Source organism: Fusarium vanettenii, assembly GCF_000151355.1.
Source record: "Fusarium vanettenii 77-13-4 chromosome 2 genomic scaffold NECHAsca_26_chr2_2_0, whole genome shotgun sequence".
Taxonomy (NCBI): Eukaryota; Fungi; Ascomycota; class Sordariomycetes; order Hypocreales; family Nectriaceae; genus Fusarium; species Fusarium vanettenii.
The window spans coordinates 284,919-303,995 of NW_003315859.1; the positions used below are offsets into that span (position 1 = coordinate 284,919).

The window sequence follows — 19,077 nt, forward strand, 5'->3', positions numbered from 1 at the left end:
CACTATGCAAAGGATCCAATTTGATGGGCAAATGAGGGTGCACGACTCTCATTCCAGCCTTGGGATTGTTATCCTGGATTGCAAGTCGTCAATTGGCTCAAATAGAAGGGCTAGGTGATTGTGGAGATGATGCATAGACATCTTGTTTCGATGGCAACGCTCATATCTTTAACTAGAAGTCTGTCCTCTTCAAAAGGCTCTCCTACTTCGAGAAGAGAGATGAATAGCTCGGTACGATTGGGCACGCATGCTCAAAGGCTTTGGACTTGAAATCTTGAGGTGTTCAAGTGCGCTATATTAATGGCGGAATCGACCATGATCTCGGGTGTAAGCTCGGCCAAGATAGGATCATGATCACCGACTCCGATGAGCCTCAAAATCTATAGGCTGCGGACTTACAACACAACTGTCGGAGGCCAGAATTGACAGCACCAAGGAGCGATTCCGCCCTTGAATGGAACTGACTGACTTTTGCTCGGTTGTTGAAATGTTGACTGCTACCCTCATTCATGTTAGCAACAAAGGCCACCAGCCACGATAGCAAAAAACAGTTTTCTACTCTAATAGCGCAATGAAATACTGTAGAAGTGAGCTACGCAGATCAGTACGAGGGTTTCAATGCAACGGCCACGTTAACAACAGCACAGCATAGTACCAAGGCTGCTACTCCTGATAGACACCTGATATCAAGCCACTTGGGAGACTAATCTATCCTCACTTCGTTTCCAAGTATGGCTTTCAAGGCAGGCTGCCCTTCCGGATACCTTGCGAAATCTGTAACAGCAACGCATCCAATAAGAGACCGTAATAAGACATCTGCCGGTGTTGGCCGAGCCTGATTTCTGCATCGCCCGCTCAGCCCCCAAGCCACCTTTCGTTCTGCCACTCACAGATGCCCACGCGTGATACTGCAGGTGAAGCTGAGGCTTGGGTTGCATGGCCATCAGGCTTTCCCGGTCTGCCTGACGCCCTCGCAACCTTTGCTTTTTAACCCATAACCCCCTTAGAACTGATTGTCTTCATCTCCCTCATCCATACACTCTCATATTCGACACTGACAAAGCTTTGGCGACTACTAGCGCGACACCGCCACGATGGCAGAGGTCCTTGGTGTAGTCTCCAGCATCATCGCAATCGTCGGGGTGGCGGGCAAGCTGGGCACGAGCACCTTCAAACTCAAGCGTCTCTGGGGTGAGGTGCAAGATGTGCCCACAAGCATCCAACAATGCATCGAGCAGCTAGAGATACTAGCTCCGGTTATCCAGGAAATGGAATCTGAATTCGAAAGAACGCGCGAAATGGTCCGAAACGACACCGCCGCCAAAAGAAGTCTGGAGTATTCACAGAAAGCCATGGAAACCCTTGAGGCGTTGATCAAAGACATGGAAGGACGAATCGAGTCAGCGCGCCGGGGCAAGAAGTTGCTCACTCAGCTCAAAGTCAGGTTGAAGAGGGATGTGTTGGACGAGCATCAACAGCGGCTGCAGTTTGCCCTACAACTAGTTTGTCTATCATAGCAAACCTATTTGATGTAAGTTTGCCCAACCTGGGTGACGGATACAACACTTGAGAGTGTGTCGACTGACACCCGATCAGCGCAGTGACGAGAGCTCAGCCGTCTATCATAATGGCGGAGTGGAAAAACCTGCAGGAACAAGAACGTGTGGCACAACCTTCACCAGTCGAATATCCAGACCAGGACAAAGACCCAGCATCAGATGCCACAGCTATTGCAGAAGGATCATCTAATAACGCAGTACTAGGCTACAGCAACTGGTGGCCTACAGTTAAGAGCATGCCCCGGCCAAAGCCAGGTCTCCTGGGGAGTTTCACGTATAGAGTGGAAAAAGAAGCGAGTGGAAAAAGCACTTATTTGACTCCCAGAAACGTCCGAGGTTTGTGACCCCCGGTCATTTCTGCCCGCAGCCGTTTTGACATGGATTTAGTCCACCAAGCTAGGCTGCAGTTACCTCGCTGGATACTACAAAAGACCTGGGACTTCCAATTCTATCGCTCGTACGATGGGTGGAAGTTCCAACTGAAGAACTGGAACATTCGTCCAGACGATAGCCCCGTTTTTGAGTTTGTGGTGGAAGGACGCACCGACTTGATACTTGAGCTTTTCAATACAAACGAAGCTTCATTATATGATGTCACTGAAGACGGCGAAACGTTGATTGAGGTATTTTCTCCTTTGAATTGTAACACATAAAACTGACAAATTCTAGCTGTCAATGATCTGCCGTCAATACGATGTCACGAAAAGTTTATACGCTCTGGGCCTCAAGGCCAATCATATTAGAGCAGGTGATCTATTTACGTTCGCGATGCTGTGGAATTACGATTTAAACGATGATGAGGTTAAAAGAAAACTTCTGGAGCTCTGCAGAGAAGGGGAAGAGTTCAGCAGCCTGGTCGATTGTCCCGACCCAGGCGTTGAACTATCTGGCACTGACATTACTGCATTACTGAACTTCAGATTTTCCTGCCCGGAGTTCGACATGTTTCCGCTTCAGCAAAGCACTCAAATAATCACTGATGAACTTCGTTGGGATTGGATTGACCCAAACACTGCTCTTGACATTCTAGCTGGAGGTTTCGCCAGACCAGACTTTCTTCGGAAAACAAACCTTGAATACTTCGCCTGGGCATATTTCCATGCGCTCTTGAATGAAGCTCAGCCGGATCTGTGGCGCCTACTGACCAGAGAACTATTCGCTGGCGCTGATCCAGAGGAGGTCGCTCTGCCTTCATGTTGGTCTTACGGTTGCTGGCCCTTGCTGTGTGGGACACTCGCCAAGATCAAATGGAGAAGCTTCCCCGCGGGGGCGTTCAATAAATGGCTATCAAAAGCCCTTTCAATGTGGATGGAGGACCTAGCAGAAGCAGGTTTGGACTTGCAAGAATATTTTCGAATCGAACTCTCGGCCTGTCGAGGTATGGCCATGCAATTACGACCAGGGATCCGGCTACTGGAGTGTGGTCCATCACTGGTGGTGCTAAAGTATGGAGATAATCCTCAGGACTGGATATTTGAATGGGATCCCTGCGTAGAGGGAGAATTTGGCGAGTTTTGGAATATGATCGAATTTCCACCAATGCCAGGGGCATGGGTGGATGAGGATTCTGACGGCGAAGATGATGACTTGAATGAAGATTGTCACATGGGAGGCTCGGAACGGTGTGTATTTGCATCAATACGATATTGGGCCGAGATGGAGGCATCTGGCGCCAAACCGGACTCATTTGATGTGAAAGGTATCCCGAAGTGTGGGACTTTTGACACTACATGGCTGTGGTCGTCAATAATTTCACAATCGAACTAATAGAAAAGTGGCTATATCTACAGAGTTACGAAAGAGGTCGGAATTTGGCGTCCGGCCAGAACTATGACAGTCTCAAGTGTCAAAGGTTCATTAGATGATTAGAGTACACAAGACATCGGGCGCTATCAGTCGACATGCCCTGGTTTCAACCCTTCTAGCGTCTGCAAACGACGTCATCATCGCGTGTGACCACACACAACCCTCATAAAACCGAAAAAAACGTCACAGCCACCTTCAACCCCTGCTCCCACTCAAACGCCATCACTCCCAAATGTCTCGCTCACTATCCGCAGTGTCTTCCCTCGAGGTCAGGAACCTCAACTATGACCAGATACGCTTCTATCATCCTGGCTATCTGAAGCCCCTCAACCTGCTGTTTTGCTTGCCCCGCGTTGATTATAGTGCCGAGGATAACGCCTACGGTGTTCACTATCGGACGGCTCTTACGGCTTGTCAGATTGTTGCGAATAATGCTTTTGAGAAGGGGAAGCTTGCGAGGGATGATAAGGGGCAGGATATAGTGGCGGATGATGAAAAGGTTTTGCTTGACAGGGACTATTGGTTCTTTATCGAGGATGATGGTAATATGGACGTTCTTTCTGACGGATATGAGACTGACACAGCTCAGAACGATATGCTGTTGTGCCGTCTTTCAACGACTGGCAGTTCCCACACGATAAACTTCCGGACTGGTGGATCGCCCCAACTTCGTCACTTGGCCTCCACACCAAGCGATGCGCTGTGACAAACACCAGTTACGCATTCACATGGGCACATTTAATCCCCAAAGAAGAACAACAGTGGTTTAATAAGAATGGTATGGGGCTTTATGGTGGAGGGTCTCACAGTCTGGACGACCAACACAACATCCTACCTCTCAAGGCAGATCTCTATGTCTGCTTTGATCAGAGCGTCTTTGCCCTCGTTCCAAAGCAACACCGCGAACCAAATGGAGAATTCCGCACAGAATATGTCTTGCACGTTCTCGACGCCCGAGAATCAGAATTCGCAGCCCTCTACCAAGACCGCCCCATCAAATGCCTCGTCTCCGGAAGTCGAGAATACCTCTTTGCCCGCTTCGCCTGGACCGTAATCTCTCGCATCAAACCCTTCCTAACATCCGGCGTCGGACGGCGAGTAATCCGATTCAGGGTTAGAGCCTGCGACGGTGACACGGACGAGGAGAACCTGCGCGCCGAGATGCAGAATGTCTTTATGGATGCCAAGAAGCTCGAGGCTCTGTACGGTGGTGGAGGTAGGAAGAGGGCTGTTTCTCTGGAAGGTGCGTATGCTAATGATGAGTGGGAAGAGGAGCTTCCGGGGGAGATGGAGGGGTAGTATGTTGAGTTGACAAGCTGTGTATGAATAGACAACGTGCATCATTTGTTTTCTTGCATGCCTAGGGGTTTGCTACAGCATCGATTACGTCCTGTTCATCCTTCTCTTGTTTAACAAAGGTATGACTTATTTGCTTCTCATACTCCATCCCTAAAACCCCCTTCAAGTTGAAAGCTGATCCCTTTGCTGTTTGTTCAGATTCTTCTGCGATGCCATGTTAGTGCTTCTTTCATTTCATTAGACCCGCAAGACATCGCGCACTTTCTGTTTCGACAGTGTTGTTGTGGCTTTGGATTCTATGATACCAATTTTTTTCGTTGAAAAGGGTCTCTCCGTTATCGTGACCTGGGCACGCTGAGTGATGTTGTTACAACAACCTGATATCGTGAACCTTTCATCACCAACAAATGACCAACCAACTCCCCATCAGCCACATCAAAGACCCTTGTCTTCCAACTCGTCTTCTTGCCAATCAGACTCAATGCAGAAAAAACAACCTCTCGAATACCCGCCTCTAGTGCCAAAAGTGGCTTAAACGCGTAAGAGTGTCCCTGAGCTAGAAGCAAACTATCGACTCGGCCCCTGTCAAGCCGTTTCTTCGATACAAACGGCTGCCGCCGCCACTTTCAAGCCACGGCGTTTTTTCTTGTCTGCATCTCAACTCTAGTCACTCATTTTTAATGTTTGTTCATGATTATGCGTGTTAGCGATTTGGTGGTGACCTTGGGCCTTTGTTCTGTTGAAAGGGTTGCTGCTGCTGTTTGTAGGCCTGATCTACTACACGTGAGTTGCATCCTTCAAGAAATGACCCCAAGGCCGTTCTGTGCAGTCATTTCGTCTCATCCGAGTCGGCCTCTGCAACTGAGGCTTCTTCATCGACAGTCTCGACTGGGGCCTCCTCATCCACAGCCTTCATCTCAACTGACGTTTCGACGACCCTCTCCATCTCGGCAACCTCGGCTGTCGAAACAACTTCTACCACGGAAGCCGCCAATTCCACCACCTCTGCAGGCCTCTCTCCCATCCCAACCTTCATCGTCATCGCCCGCAGCCGGCACCCGTCTCTCCGCATCCCGCCGCGCACCCTTCATCACCTTTGATTACGAAGCCGGTGACGCCAGCGCCGAACTCTTCTCCATCGAGCCAGAGACTGGTCGCCTCAAGACGTCAAACCCTGACACATACGTATGCGCAACCTTTGGCGAAAACGGCCAACCTGCCGGAAAAGCATACCTCGTCAACTGCATCCAGCAAAACATTGATGTCGGCGGCGACTACATCGCTTATCTCAACTGTGACCTGAACCAAGGCAAGCTCACCTGCACTGCACCCTGGAAGAGCTGCAATAGGGATAATTTCGAGTGGATGTGCTACCTCGATGAGGCAGGTTCCATCATGACCAAGTTCTTCGTCACTCCGCACAGCACTTGGGGTTACGCTGTTGCTATGGCTCGTGATGTCCCCAATGGCTACAGCGAGGTTGGATGGAACGCCGTGGTCGTTTAGATGCTATATCTGTAGTACCCACAGGGTATGTAAATGTAGATGTATTTACTTCAGGCCCACGGCTTTAATTATACAATACTTTTCGAATACAACGACCCTCGCCCTGTACTCCTGAGAGAGCTCTTGCTTCTTGGATAGGACTTGGAACTGGAGCGATACCGCGCCTTTGATGGCTTGATCGTGACACCTTGGCTCAAGCACGGCAGATCTGATGAGCAGCAGGTCATGGCAATACGAGGCTCGAACAGCCACTTGCAGCTCGACGTGCCGCCATAGACACCAGCACCTGACTTTTTGTCCAACATGCCAACTACCTATGCATATGCTGTTCGTGTGTCGCGACGGGAGTTTTACCTGTTTTATATGAAACATTGTCTGCATGACCAGGTTAGTTCGGGCTTTTAATATGGCCCGTCAACCCGATCCGATAAACGATCTACCCAATCTCTCCCCTAGACGTCAAATGCTCCACATACCGTGGTTGCATCTGCCGCTACCACATTGTGTAGCATCTGCAACTCAAAAAAGCACAGGCCAGGATATTGTGGTTCAAGATCGTCGCCTTTATCGGTCTCGGTCTCGCTTTCGGACTGTCACGGCACACGGCAACTGTCTACGTGTGTCTTTTAGTAGGACACGTATGCCCATCGCAGGGCTTAGCTTGCCGATTATCATTATTAGTTTCGAAACAGAGTAGCACGCTCCTAGTCCATGACTCGTATCGTTACAATCAACGGCAAGACCCCTTACATGCTATCAGCGATAGTGAGGCGCTAGACTTTCGGTAGCTCACGAACACGCGTATCAAACCCCTGCTGGCTTCCCGTCCTGTGCACATTTATGCATGGGAATCTCTCGTTCCGTTCCAAATATGTCGTGACGGATAAAATTGACCAATTAGACTCGTCTTATTATGCGGCAGTTGGTGACGCAGCAAGGCGACGAGTAGGGATCTCCCCGAGAGAGATTCTAGATGCCGATCAAGTATGAAAGGGGATCAGACGTCCGTGTCACTGTGTTTCAAGAAGTGATAAATAGGACGCCTCTGTCCGGATTGACTGAAGTCGACATAAGCAACCATCCTTCCTCCTCAATCCAGCACAGCACAGCACATTGCTCATCATGGGAAACATTCAGTCTTTCGTGGACCTTGCCGTCAACCGGTGGCCGACCCTTCTTGCCATCGTAGTTGTCTGCCTTACAGCTGCTTTCGGCCCAACCATCAACCGTACCATCCTACTACGGAGTCTGCCCGTCGTGGGAGATGGAAATGCAGAAAAGCGAAGAATGGCATACCTAGCAGGGGCCAGGAAGCTCTACTCTGACGGATACCAAAAGGTAATGATCTCGATGCCTCAGGGCCTAATCCTAAACTGACCCGAGAGTAGTTCAAAGATGGAGTTTTCACGATCACGACCAGCAGAAGTAGGTTGATGGACGCCCGGTAACCTTTTGCAGATCTCTGACATGCCCAGCGTCCCCGATTGTTGTCATCTCTCCCAAATTCCTTCCTGAACTACACAAGCTTCCTGACTCAGTCGTGAGCATGGATGCTGCCGTTGACGAGGTGAGTATGGCTTTGAATCTACATGCACGAACCTAGGCTGAACAGGTACGTATCTAGACAATGGAAACGAAGTATACCAAGATCGAAACATCAGTTCCCATCATTCCTCACACCATCAAGGGAGATTTGACCCCTTCACTCAGTGAGTATATCGATCACCTGTCTTCCACGCCACTCATTATCTGTAGACCGTTTGAATCCCACCATCGCTCAGGAGGTCCGAGAAGCCCTCCAACTCTCCATCCCATCCTGCGATGACTGGACAGAAGTGAACATCCACCACAGCCTCCTCCGCATCGTGGGCATGGTCTCAGGCCGCGTCTTTATCGGACCCGAGCTATGCAAGTCTGAAAAGTATCTCGACGCTGCCATCAACTACACCATGGAAGTCATGGGTGCACAGCGCGCCGTACAGCAGATGCGTCCTTGGCTACGACCGTTCCTTGCGTCGAGGCTGCCTGCTGTCAAGCGTCTAGACCAGAGAATCGCGGAGGCTGAGGAGTTTCTTAACCCTATCGTCAAGCAGAGGGCCGAGGCCATAGCCGATCCTTCCGCCGAAAAGCCGGATGACATGCTTGAGTGGCTCATGAATAGGAAGGACAAGTTTCCAGACAAGAACAGCCAGAACCTCGCCAAGGTACAGCTGGGCCTGACCTTTGCGGCTATTCATACGACGACACTGACTGCCACTAACGCGTTTGTCCCCCTGCCCTTATTTCCAGTCGCATACTAACTGTGGTAGATTCTATGACTTGGCGGCTATGCCTGATGTGCAAAAAGAACTTCGGGTTGAGATCCGTGAGGCACTCTCGCAGACCTCTGGTGTCTTTACAAGTCAAGCCCTGCAGAACATGAAGAAGATGGATAGCTTCCTCAAGGAGGTACTCCGTCTCCATCCTGCCACAATGGGTAAGTACCAGAATGCCTTTGTTCCATACCCCTTGTCTAACACTATCCAGCCTCTTTCCAACGCAAGGTTCTTAAGCCATTCACTCTATCCAACGGCCAAAAGATTCCAGAAGGCGTAACAATAGAGATCCCCGCTGTCGCCATCAGCGCAGACTCGAGCGTCTTCCCTAAAGCCGACAAGTTTGACCCTTGGAGGTTCTACAGGCTCCGACAGCAGGCTAAGGATGACGGGTCGGCCGAGAAGGCGGCGCTTCATCAGTTTGTCAGCGTGAACCAGAGCAGTCTCACTTTTGGCTTTGGCAGACACGCTTGCCCTGGCCGGTTCTTTGCCGCGAATGAGATCAAGATGATCCTGGCAAATACGATTTTGCAGTACGATATCAAGCTGGTTGATGCTACGGAGAGATATCCCAACATTGAGTTTGCACACATGGTGAGTTGACGGATCTATAAAAAAAGAAAGAGAGGTTGCTAACTCGTAGTCAAGTCGATTCCTGACCCGTCTCGCAAGTTATTGTTCAAGGCCATTGATGTTTGAGGTTGTGGAAGCCGAGGCGCACATGCCAGGGCAAGCAGAGAGAGAACAGACCTTCAGAGTAATTTATTTTCACAATTGCGATAACACATAGACCAATGATGAAACCAAAGCAAACTAAAACTTAGTCATTCTTCCAGAGAGCTCAGCTACTGCCGGGCGAAGAGAAGTTGATATGATTGCCGTGCCGAACGCCTGACCCCTTCTCCCCCGACCCGTCATTCCCAGTTATCTACTGCACCCCAATTCCTATTAACGAAACACAATTCAACTGTGTTAATTTCCAGCTATGTAGGGAACTAGGCCCCATAAGAAGATAACCCAGTCGTTATGAGTTAGTGCCGGCGTATAAGGGAGTCTGGCAAGTCGGCAGGCATCGAATCCGCTACAATGGTTGCTAAACAACCATCATCTTCCGTAGTATAGTGGTCAGTATGCAAGCTTGTCATTCACAATGCGCTTGAGACCCGGGTTCAATTCCCGGCGGGAGAGATTGCCACGTGTAGAATACGCGAACTTCCTTTTTGCATTCCAAAGGGTTGAGTTCTCCTTTGTCGAGGGGGGTGTTGCGAGAGGTTCTGTCAAACATGACAGTTGTCACGTGATACTGACTCTGACTACACCAACCCATCACACCCCTTGACCTCTCGCTTTGTTCTACAAATCTCTGCTACAATGACAACCACAATAACATGCTCGTGTTCAAACTAAAAGATGATATAACTGACGAATGTCGTTGTGAATTCCTCACTAAGCAAATCAGAAGCAGCACGTGACTCCAAACAAGGGGTTCAATCCTTCTTGGTCGCTGGGTTAACCTCGGTTGGTTGTTGCTCAGTGTCAAGGTTGATAGGTACCTCTACTTGTGACCAAGGTAGAGAGCGTTCTCTTTTGCCTAGGGCGGAGTGGGATCCTTCACACTCAGTATCAGCCCTCAGCGCAGCAGCATCCCCCCGTTTCAACACCTACTGGAATATCAGTTCCTCTAGATTTCCATTGATCCAATCAGTCAGTCGTGTTGTGTTAGTGGTTGCATGCTCGGCAGCAGCTACGCCGTACCCATGCAGAATAAGCGCTCCACGTTCAACTCGCAGCGATTCTCCTTTAGGGAATCGCCGGAAGGATTGCTGCCTAAAAAAAGGAGCTTTGACCCGTGTTTCGAGTCGCGTTATTTAACTTGACTTTCTCACATCACGATCATCAATTAATCATCGCCAAGTACAGATCTCAATCATGGGTGGCCCTCGTCCCAAAAGCAGCGGTTTCCGCGATGATCCCGATGCATTGTCCATGCACACGACCGACGGTGAAGCCGCCTACACTGACGCCGTCGCTGCAGATGGCGATGACGATGCCGCTCCCCCTTATACCCCCATTGACAACAGCACCATAATGCCACCTACCACTGCTCCCCAAATCAGAAACCCAGATGCCGATGAAGAGGAAGAGCCGTATTGGACTGGCGTTACCGAGCCCGAGTCCCATTTCGCTTTCACCTCGTATCGCATTGGCAACAAGCGCACCCACATCGGGAACGAGGTGATCCACCTGCAGGACGAGCGCTCCGATGCCGATCCTCTGTTTCTCCAGAAATGGATCAACCTCATGGCTCAACTTCCTCCGTCGCCGTACATTCATATCGTCGGCACACACAAGGAGACGAAGCGTGACAAGGATGGGAAGAAGAGGCGTGAGGATGTGACCGATTTCCGCATCATGGTTAGCATGCGGAATTATCTGTGGCCCAACTTTAACCCCAATGGCCCGAACGAGATGAAACTCGTGACTGCGGAGGGTGGAGAGAAGACCTACCGGGGCACCGTCCTCAAGAAACGCGCGCCTGGGGCCAAGGGTGGTATTGAAGTTGGCCACGCAAAGCCTACTCTAAAGGAGTGGTGTCACCTCTACTGCGCCAAGGCGACGGCAACCAGAACGTAAGCGCAGCTTGTACCGCAACCTGTTCCTCTTGGCTAACATGTCGCAGATTCCGTCTTACTCGTACCGTCACCGGTATGGACAAGGAGCAGCTTCGCTCTCGTCTTACAGGCTTGATCAGGAGCACAAACTACAAGGGAAAACTCACTATCGAGTTCCCTGTTGCCGATCGAGCAGTCGACATCTACTCGACCAGCCGACTTAACACCTGGCGACTGACAGGTTGGATCTGCTGGATCTTTTACCTCACCTTTCTCTGGATCTTTGCTTGGCCTGTACTCTTCTTCACGACTAAGCGGTATCAAGTCGTTCGCGCCCAGTGGCCTTTCGCTCATGTTAACGAGCAGGGTCAGAAGAGGTACACCACTGTCAGCGAAGAACAGTGGACCAGTAGGTACGGCCCTGCTATCAAGCAGCTGTGCCTGGACCGGTACGATGGTTTGGCGGGTGACACCTACCTGAATGAGGTGCTGGACAGGGCAGAAGTGCAGCAGAACAACCAACCTCAGGTTGATACTCGGGCTGCCCTAGGTGTTGCCGCAGCTGCTTTCCAGGGCGGTCGCTTCAATGCTGCCCGGGGTGCGAGCAGCTTGATGCGCTTTGTCGGTGGACAAAACGACCAGGTCGGATGGGGTTTCGACACTTGAGGGCCATGAAAGGCCCATCATGTGAATCCATATTGTTGTCGGCATTGAGACTCTGGCTTCTTGATGAAGGACAGCCCGTATTTGAACAGAGGAGTTTGGCTCTGGAAAGCGAAGGGGATGTTAGTTTGCTCAACTGTTGTCTCTGATTTATATAGCAGTACTAATCATGAAGCTCTTGAACCACATATCAATCACGAGGTGAAAAGGGTTACCTAAAGTACTTGAAGACTTATACCTGAATATGGCTAAAAGATATGTGGAGAATAATATGAGGTGTAGGTGCAAGTGGTAATGTGTTTCTCATACGTGCTGGAGTCTCCCTAGTCAAGTGCACTAGAGCTTCGGAAGATGACCATAAAGAATCCCGAAAGTCCCCTTGCGCAACCTTCGGTTATCCAAGCCTATTCCTTGGGTGTGGAGACACCACTCATCTTTTCGTTATATACCTCTCGGAGGACATGCTCCTTCTTGGCATTATCATCCCCACCGCTGCGATCTCCGAACACAGTGTCCATCTCCTCAAGGGTCTTGCCTCGTGTCTCGGGCACGCAGAACCACACAAAGACAAAGGATAGAAGACCGAAAACGGCGAAGAACACGTAGGCTCCGAAGCCGGTGGCTTGGACGAGTGGAGGGGTGATGAGGCCGATGATGAAGTTGTTGATCCAGTCTTTAAAGAGTTAGTTTCTCTGTATGTGTATGGGTGTTAGGGAAAGGGGACTTACTTGAGCAGGTAGAGATGGCGACACCCTTGGCACGAAGGCTAGAGGGGAAAACCTCGGCAGGGACAGCCCAAGGAGTAGGAGCCCAAGAACCGCCAAAGACGAGCATGTAAAATAGCAAAAAGGCAACGCTGGTCCATCCTTCGGCGCGGTGAGTAGGCCAACTATCAGAAAAGAGTCCAACGGTAACTGCGATGATGACCAGAGGAATGACAGTCAAGACACTACCGATAAGCAGAATTGTCTTTCGGCCGAAGCGGTCCAAAGTCCACAAGCTAGTGAAAACACCGACGAGTTGGATAATATTCAACACACCAGACATGATGAGCTGCATGTTGAGATCCAAGCCCATGGTTCCAAAGAGCGTGGGTGAGTAGTAGATCAAGGCGTTGATTCCGATGAATTGCTGGAAGAACATGAGCCCGGCACCTACGAGGGTGCGTCGCCAGCAGCCGGCCTTGAAGCAGTCGGCCCAGCTGACAATCTCCAGCTTGATGGTACTCGACACAGTCTTGTTCTCGGGAGATGTAAGGAGAGGATGCCTCCCGGCAAGAACGCCGGTTTGGAAACGAGCCTCGGCGATAATCTCGATCCACTCCCTCTTAACACGGCGATCACTCTCTGGAAGTCTTCGAAGCTTGACGAGGTTCTCCAATGCTTCCTCTTCACGACCCTTAGAGGCGAGCCAGCGTGGAGAAAAGGGGAGGAAGATAGCACCGAAGCCGAGGATTATGCCTGGGAAGATTTGGATAAGGAAGGGAAGTTGCCAGGACCAGTGGCTGCTCATGTCTTTTGTCGAGTATGTGATCCAGAAGGCGATGACGATGCCGAGGACGACAAAGAGAGATTCGAAGACGAGGAGGGAGCCGCGGATTTCGGGGGGAGAGATTTCGCCGATGTAAAGGGGAACGACCATGGAGAGCCTGTAGAGCTTGCAGTTAGTAAGGGCTTTGACATGGGTTGGCGAAGTAGAAGGAGACTTGATGAGGCACTTTTTTCCGCTTGGGTTGAGAGATTTTGGTGGCAATGGCTTCAGCTTGTTATATTGAGTCTATTAGTGGTTTAACTAAGTAACTAACTGCTGTAAATGAAGAACGTCATGAGAAGATGCAAGAGCACTGCAGACTGATCTCGAACTGGGTAAACGAGCGTATGGAGAGAGCCAACGTGTAGAGAAAGTGAATGCATGTGCCACTTTAGAGATGTTAACCACAGGGACGGACACTGCGAGATACAATCAAGGCTCTGTAGATGGTGAAGGCGGGTTATACATGGCTCCTCCTGCTCGCCGCTGACAGGAATTCGCACCTAGGTTAAATCTCGTCTTCTTGGTCTGGCCAGAAAAGACGACGCCAAGTGCGAAGACGTCGGGAGTTTTTTCCATGCAAGTCAGGATGTGAACAGGGAAATTTGTTCCGCTCATGACTAACCCTAACCTCGTCCGCTCGTTTCTCGTCCTGGAACGCAAGGCTCGCCGGCATTGGGCGCCCCTTATGGCCGTACGCTTTCATCGGCCTACTATTGCTTCTCTGTGAGGGCCTCGCGTGAAAGAAGAGCGCGACTACTATTCTGGGCAGCCTTTGCCCCCGCCCCATCGCGAGATCTAATCCAAGGGGTCATCCCACCGGAGAGGCTTAGCTCTTACACAGAGTCGGGACGAAGGCGCTTTTATTGACTTGGCCCTAGAAGCTGCCCTTTAGCCTTTGGGCCTGCTTGTGGGTGGGCAGCCCAGGCCGCAAACAAGCCCAGCAGCGCCGCTACCATTGTACGCAGGTTGGTTGATGGGTCATGGATGACAATTGTGTAAAGTCTGGTATGGAACTCCTGTTTGAGAGTGTGTTGAAACACCTGTTGCCTTGATCTTTGGCTACGCGGGCTGAGGATGAAAGGGCGCAAAGACGCACAACACCAAGGGGGATATCGGTTTTTTTTTTCAGTAGTCTTACACCGTTACTCTTAATTATACATTATGCATTATAAAAACTATCATAAGAATATGCGACTCTCTGATAACCCTATACATACTACTTACTGTTCTTCGCACATCTTCATACCTAACCTTAGACAAAGATTCATTAGTTAAAGCCTTTGTAGTCTCATCCTTTTCTTGATCCGCGTACCGGTGAGCAATGACGCAACTTGAATCGTTAGTCGCCGTGGTCGCTTCGAGACGCGGGGAAGAAGCCCGCCTAGACCATCTCCAACTTTTGATGAGGAAAAAGATGCCGAAGGTGGTGTGGATCTAGTGCGGAGCATGGACGGAGCAAGGATCTCGGGTCGAATTTCCATCTTGGTCAACGTCAAGGACCGGGATGGCTTTAGACTGGATGGTCCGTGTTTGAAGTGTCTGGGGGTTCATCGTCATGGATCTAGACTTGCTTTTGCATCTGCATCTTGCATTTACTTCTCCACAATCTGAGAGAATGCCGATGTCAGAACGGGAGTTGAGATGGTGTTGGTTGCTTGGAACAGGCTCGACGGGGTAAATGGCTCCGAGATGGTGATCAAAGGCGACATCTCCACCCCGTGGGGGAGCCCGAGATGTGTTGTCTTTGCAAAACTTTCTAGAATGGAATGAAATCCCGATATTCGAGGATCAGTCTTGTGTATATATGGCGCTGGCCATTGCTCAGTCTAGTCTTGAATCAACAACCATCCAAGTCGAAGACAGCTCAGCCAAGATGTATGCCGTTGTCGTTTCCGTTTCTTTCCTCTCCTTTCTTGTCTACTACTTTGTTCTTAGCCCAGTATGGCTGTACCTCCGAGACCCTAAGGGCTTTCGTAAGTACCCTGCCATGAATTCTCTGGCTGGTATCACCGACCTGGGCTTTATGTATGAAGCATCAAAAGGCTTTCGGACGAAGCGACTTACAGAGCTGCACAAGAAGTATCCTGTGGTCCGCATTGGGCCTAACTCTCTGTCTTTCTCCGGAGTCCAAGCCATCAAGGCGAGTCCAGTACCTATAAAACCACTCCAGTTACTAACAAGTATCAGGAAATCTACGGCCATGGAACACCCTGCACAAAAGATCACTTCTACGTCGTAACCGGAGGGTCCCACACCCACCTGGCCGATGTCGTCAACAAAGCCGACCACGCTCGCAAGCGAAGAGTTCTCTCATCGGCCTACGCCATCAAGAACCTCGAAGACTGGGAATACAAGGTGGCCGACAAGACTGAGCGCTTCATCAAGGCTTGCGACGCCGCCTGCACGCTTCCTTCCAAGGGCTCTGCAGACCCCCACCCGGACGAGCTTACCTTTGACTATCGAAAGTGGACCAACTTCTTTACGGTCGAGGCCATTGCGGATATTGGTCTTTCGGAGAAGCTTGGCTTTTTGGATAATGGGTCTGCTGATTGCACGGCGGAGAAGAGAGATGGCACGTTGTATACTGCCAACTTTGTCGAGAGCCTTCACAACACCGCCATTGCACAGTCCCGTCTTGTTTGGGGCTATTCCTGGTATAAGACTAACGAGTACCTCGCACGTCTTCTATCCAAGGACTTTCGACGCATGCTCCGTCTCGGCGATCAGTTTGACGACATCGTATACCATCGTGCGACGAAGCGGCTGGCTCGGTACCGTGCTGGAGAGAAGCTTGATGACTTTTTTCAAGCTTTGATGGAGGATAAGAACGGGCGTCAAAACAACCAGGAATGGGGCGAGATTGTGGCCGAGGTATCTATCATGATGAACGCTGGCTCTGACACCACGGCTATCGCCATGAACAACGCCATGTACCACCTCCTCAAGCACCCAGACGTTCTCAAGAAGCTGCAAGAAGAGGTCGACTCTGCCCTTGACGAGGAAGAAGAGGTCGCGCCTTTTGCTAAAGTAAAGCACCTCCCATACCTCCGCGCTGTCATCGACGAAACACTTCGAATCACACCGTCCGTCACATTCAACCTCCCCCGACGTACACCCCAAGGCGGCTGTGCCATCGGCGACGAATTCATCCCCGGGGAAACATCAGTCAGCATCTCGGCCTGGACAGCCCACCGTGACGAAGAAGTATTCCCCGAGCCTGAAGAGTTTAGACCTGAACGATGGCTCGGCGAGGGTGCTCAGGAACTTCAACGTGGGTTCATTGCGTTTAGCACGGGCGCGCGAGGATGTATTGGAAGGAATATTTCGTATCTTGAGCAGACCGTTTTGCTTGCTTCTGTTGTTCATAGATATGGTATGGCGTTGCCTAGTAAGGACTGGACGCCGGAACTTGATGAGGGGACGAATTTGTTGACTAAGGAGATGCCGGTCAAGGTCTGGAGGCGAAGGGTTTAGAGAATTCTTACCAAAAGCATTACATGGAAGAGGAGAGCTATTTGCTTAAAGCGTTGAGTCTAGAAATTGATGGTACTACTTAAATCTACTTTTTCGCAAGAACAGACAACTTGGTCTGCAACAATGATAATGGCTGTACACGTATACCTCGCCTAATCGGATCGAGATGCTATTCCGAACCGGGGGACCTGCTACGGGATTGAACGATGCGATAAGGTAAATGAAGACATTAATTGGATAACCCCGTTACTATGTTGTGTATAGATCATCCAAAAGTCCTCCTTAGTTTCTCCATAATGTACAAATCCTCAGGCATCTCTCATCCTAAGCCTCAGCCAAATGCCTTTGCGCAGCCAACGTGCTCCAGCCATGCAAAGACTCAGCCCTCTTCAAAAACTTCATCAACTCGTCCTTCTCCCACCTCTCCTCAAACCTATCCCCCGCAAGTGCAATCCCTAAACTCGCAAGCACAAAATGCGGCGCACACTCTGGATTCCCCTCAGCAAGTCCAATACATGTCTTCACCTCCTCCTTAATATCCCTATCCTGCTGCTTGAGGAAGCGTGCCCGGGATGGACCGACGCGGGGCGTGTGTGGGTCGAAGGAGAGGAGGAGGATACGGAGGAGATGGTAGTTGAGGAGACCTGTTGCTGCGGCGTCGGAGAGGATCCAGATGTCGGGGGCTATTCGTCTGTCGGTGTTTTCGTCGAGGAAGAGGGCGTTGAAGCTGGGTGGCTTCTTGGCGTACCATTCTTCTGCGTATTTTAGTAGGTCGCTGTGTTTTTCCATCGCTTGATCCGGGCTCATGGGTTCGTCCCCAAAGCAGAACTTTAAGGTATCGACAAGATGTAATAGTATTCGGTTTGTCCAGGTGCCGTCGTCCGTCGGGCTATCGAGACAGCGGTCAATCTCAGGGAGGTAGAATGCCGGAAGAACAGGCCTCTGGCAGGCAAAGGCCATGTAAACTTCTTGACGGAACGCGACAATAAGAGCTGCACGTCGTAGACTGGTGAGCCTATCGGGTTCCCTGAGCACTCCTGGAGACCACAAGATGGAGCTGTGCTCTGATGCTGAAGCGCTGGCAAAGAGATGACCACCAAGCAAGTGCGATTGCGAGTCAGCTCCGGATAATGGCCCTGCAAGAAAAACATTAGTGTCTCCCCCAAGGTGTCCGGGACAGACTCACCATCAATCTCCTCCAACGTCCTCAACAACACAACAGCTGCAAACAGATCCTGATTCTTCAAAGCATCCGCAATCCCAAGCGTCGAAATGAGAGCATTCAAACACCTCTGATAGTACCTATTTGATATATAAGAGTCAAAATCCGTCGTCCTGCTCAGACACCTCGCGCTCAACGCCAAAGCGGCGTCTAGAAGAGGCGGACAGAACGCTGCTCTCCACGGGACGACCAGCGCAAAGTGCCGTTCAGGATCACAGAGGTCGAAGCGACGGGCGATTTTCTCAATAAAGTAGCGCATTAGTTTGGCTTCAATGGGGTCTTTGAGGGGCCACACTGAGATGTCCCGATAAACGGGTATTTCTGTGAAGGTGGGATGATTTGCTTCTGTGCAGTGTGCCCCGACTTCTGTGGGCAGTGGGCTGAAGCTATCGATGAGAGAAAGCGGTAATGCATCACCTAATGGGTGAACGACTGAGCCTGATGCTGGGCTGTCGTGTTGCCGTGAAGAAGGTCGTTCCAACAGCCTGGTGTTCGATAGATCTGTCGGCCAACTTGTTTCTGAGGTAGAGTCGTGGTAGCTTGAGAGATATGGCCCAGCATCAAGCGTTAGAGAATCGAGCTGCTGGTCCGGCGTGCTGTGATGGCCAAACTCACGAGACGGAGTGATTTGCTCAGAGTCATCCTGCGAACTCTTGCCTCCTTCATCGGCAGCGTCTTCTGTCTGGTATATGGACTGCAGGTTCTTTCCTTCATCCACAAACTCGAGGTCGCCGTCCAGTGAGCACCAGGTTTGATCCTTAGAGAACTTGTACTCATTGGATGCGGCATTAGCTGCGGTCGAGAGACTGGAAGGTGTTAGTGGAATAGCCCGTAAGGGTCATGAGTAGATGTGCTACCGAATCTTGGGCGGCTGGTGTTTGAAGCGAATCCATTCACTGAGGCACTCGACTCCATTCCTGGCGCAGCGATTGCATGGTCTGGTGTTATCGCCTAGAGTATGTGAGCGCGCTTCGATCAATGAATGGTGAAGAACTTACATTTAACATGTCTATAAATGCAGGATCGCGAGATTGACAATCAGCAGATGGCTAACAGCAAGCGTAGTCTGTGTAGCCTCCATACCTTAA

General features: G+C 50.6%; 7 protein-coding genes across 7 annotated transcripts; 5 read left to right on the forward strand and 2 right to left on the reverse strand.

Annotated features, from left to right (window-relative positions):
* Nucleotides 1-1,094: 1,094 nt before the first annotated feature.
* On the forward strand, nt 1,095-3,326 carry NECHADRAFT_77012 (uncharacterized protein; the record flags this gene model as incomplete). Its single annotated transcript, XM_003043906.1, has 5 exons — nt 1,095-1,439; nt 1,518-1,531; nt 1,597-1,895; nt 1,947-2,182; nt 2,229-3,326. 5 exons carry the CDS (start codon nt 1,095-1,097, stop codon nt 3,324-3,326), a joined length of 1,992 nt encoding a protein of 663 aa, XP_003043952.1.
* Nucleotides 3,327-3,579: 253 nt separating this feature from the next.
* NECHADRAFT_66931 (uncharacterized protein) lies at nt 3,580-4,803 on the forward strand. Its single transcript, XM_003043907.1, has 2 exons — nt 3,580-3,907; nt 3,955-4,803. Exons 1-2 carry the CDS (start codon nt 3,598-3,600, stop codon nt 4,662-4,664), a joined length of 1,020 nt encoding a protein of 339 aa, XP_003043953.1. The 5' UTR covers nt 3,580-3,597; the 3' UTR covers nt 4,665-4,803.
* A 2,489-nt stretch (nt 4,804-7,292) lies between these two features.
* On the forward strand, nt 7,293-9,184 carry NECHADRAFT_77014 (uncharacterized protein; the record flags this gene model as incomplete). Its single annotated transcript, XM_003043908.1, has 8 exons — nt 7,293-7,508; nt 7,559-7,595; nt 7,646-7,737; nt 7,795-7,879; nt 7,926-8,433; nt 8,480-8,646; nt 8,697-9,079; nt 9,134-9,184. 8 exons carry the CDS (start codon nt 7,293-7,295, stop codon nt 9,182-9,184), a joined length of 1,539 nt encoding a protein of 512 aa, XP_003043954.1.
* Nucleotides 9,185-10,383: 1,199 nt separating this feature from the next.
* NECHADRAFT_66932 (uncharacterized protein) lies at nt 10,384-11,982 on the forward strand. Its single transcript, XM_003043909.1, has 2 exons — nt 10,384-11,115; nt 11,166-11,982. Exons 1-2 carry the CDS (start codon nt 10,415-10,417, stop codon nt 11,761-11,763), a joined length of 1,299 nt encoding a protein of 432 aa, XP_003043955.1. The 5' UTR covers nt 10,384-10,414; the 3' UTR covers nt 11,764-11,982.
* A 182-nt stretch (nt 11,983-12,164) lies between these two features.
* Nucleotides 12,165-14,080, reverse strand: NECHADRAFT_77016 (uncharacterized protein; the record flags this gene model as incomplete). Its single annotated transcript, XM_003044018.1, has 3 exons — nt 12,165-12,433; nt 12,489-13,536; nt 13,916-14,080. 3 exons carry the CDS (start codon nt 14,078-14,080, stop codon nt 12,165-12,167), a joined length of 1,482 nt encoding a protein of 493 aa, XP_003044064.1.
* Nucleotides 14,081-15,166: 1,086 nt separating this feature from the next.
* NECHADRAFT_34486 (uncharacterized protein) lies at nt 15,167-16,767 on the forward strand (the record flags this gene model as incomplete). The annotated part of the gene is made up of 2 exons (XM_003043910.1): nt 15,167-15,442; nt 15,481-16,767. 2 exons carry the CDS (start codon nt 15,167-15,169, stop codon nt 16,765-16,767), a joined length of 1,563 nt encoding a protein of 520 aa, XP_003043956.1.
* Nucleotides 16,768-17,091: 324 nt separating this feature from the next.
* On the reverse strand, nt 17,092-18,281 carry NECHADRAFT_34701 (uncharacterized protein; the record flags this gene model as incomplete). Its single annotated transcript, XM_003044019.1, has 3 exons — nt 17,092-17,773; nt 17,816-17,903; nt 17,954-18,281. Coding segments are annotated over 3 exons (1,098 nt in total), but the record flags the coding sequence as incomplete, so codon positions are not given.
* Nucleotides 18,282-19,077: the final 796 nt, after the last annotated feature.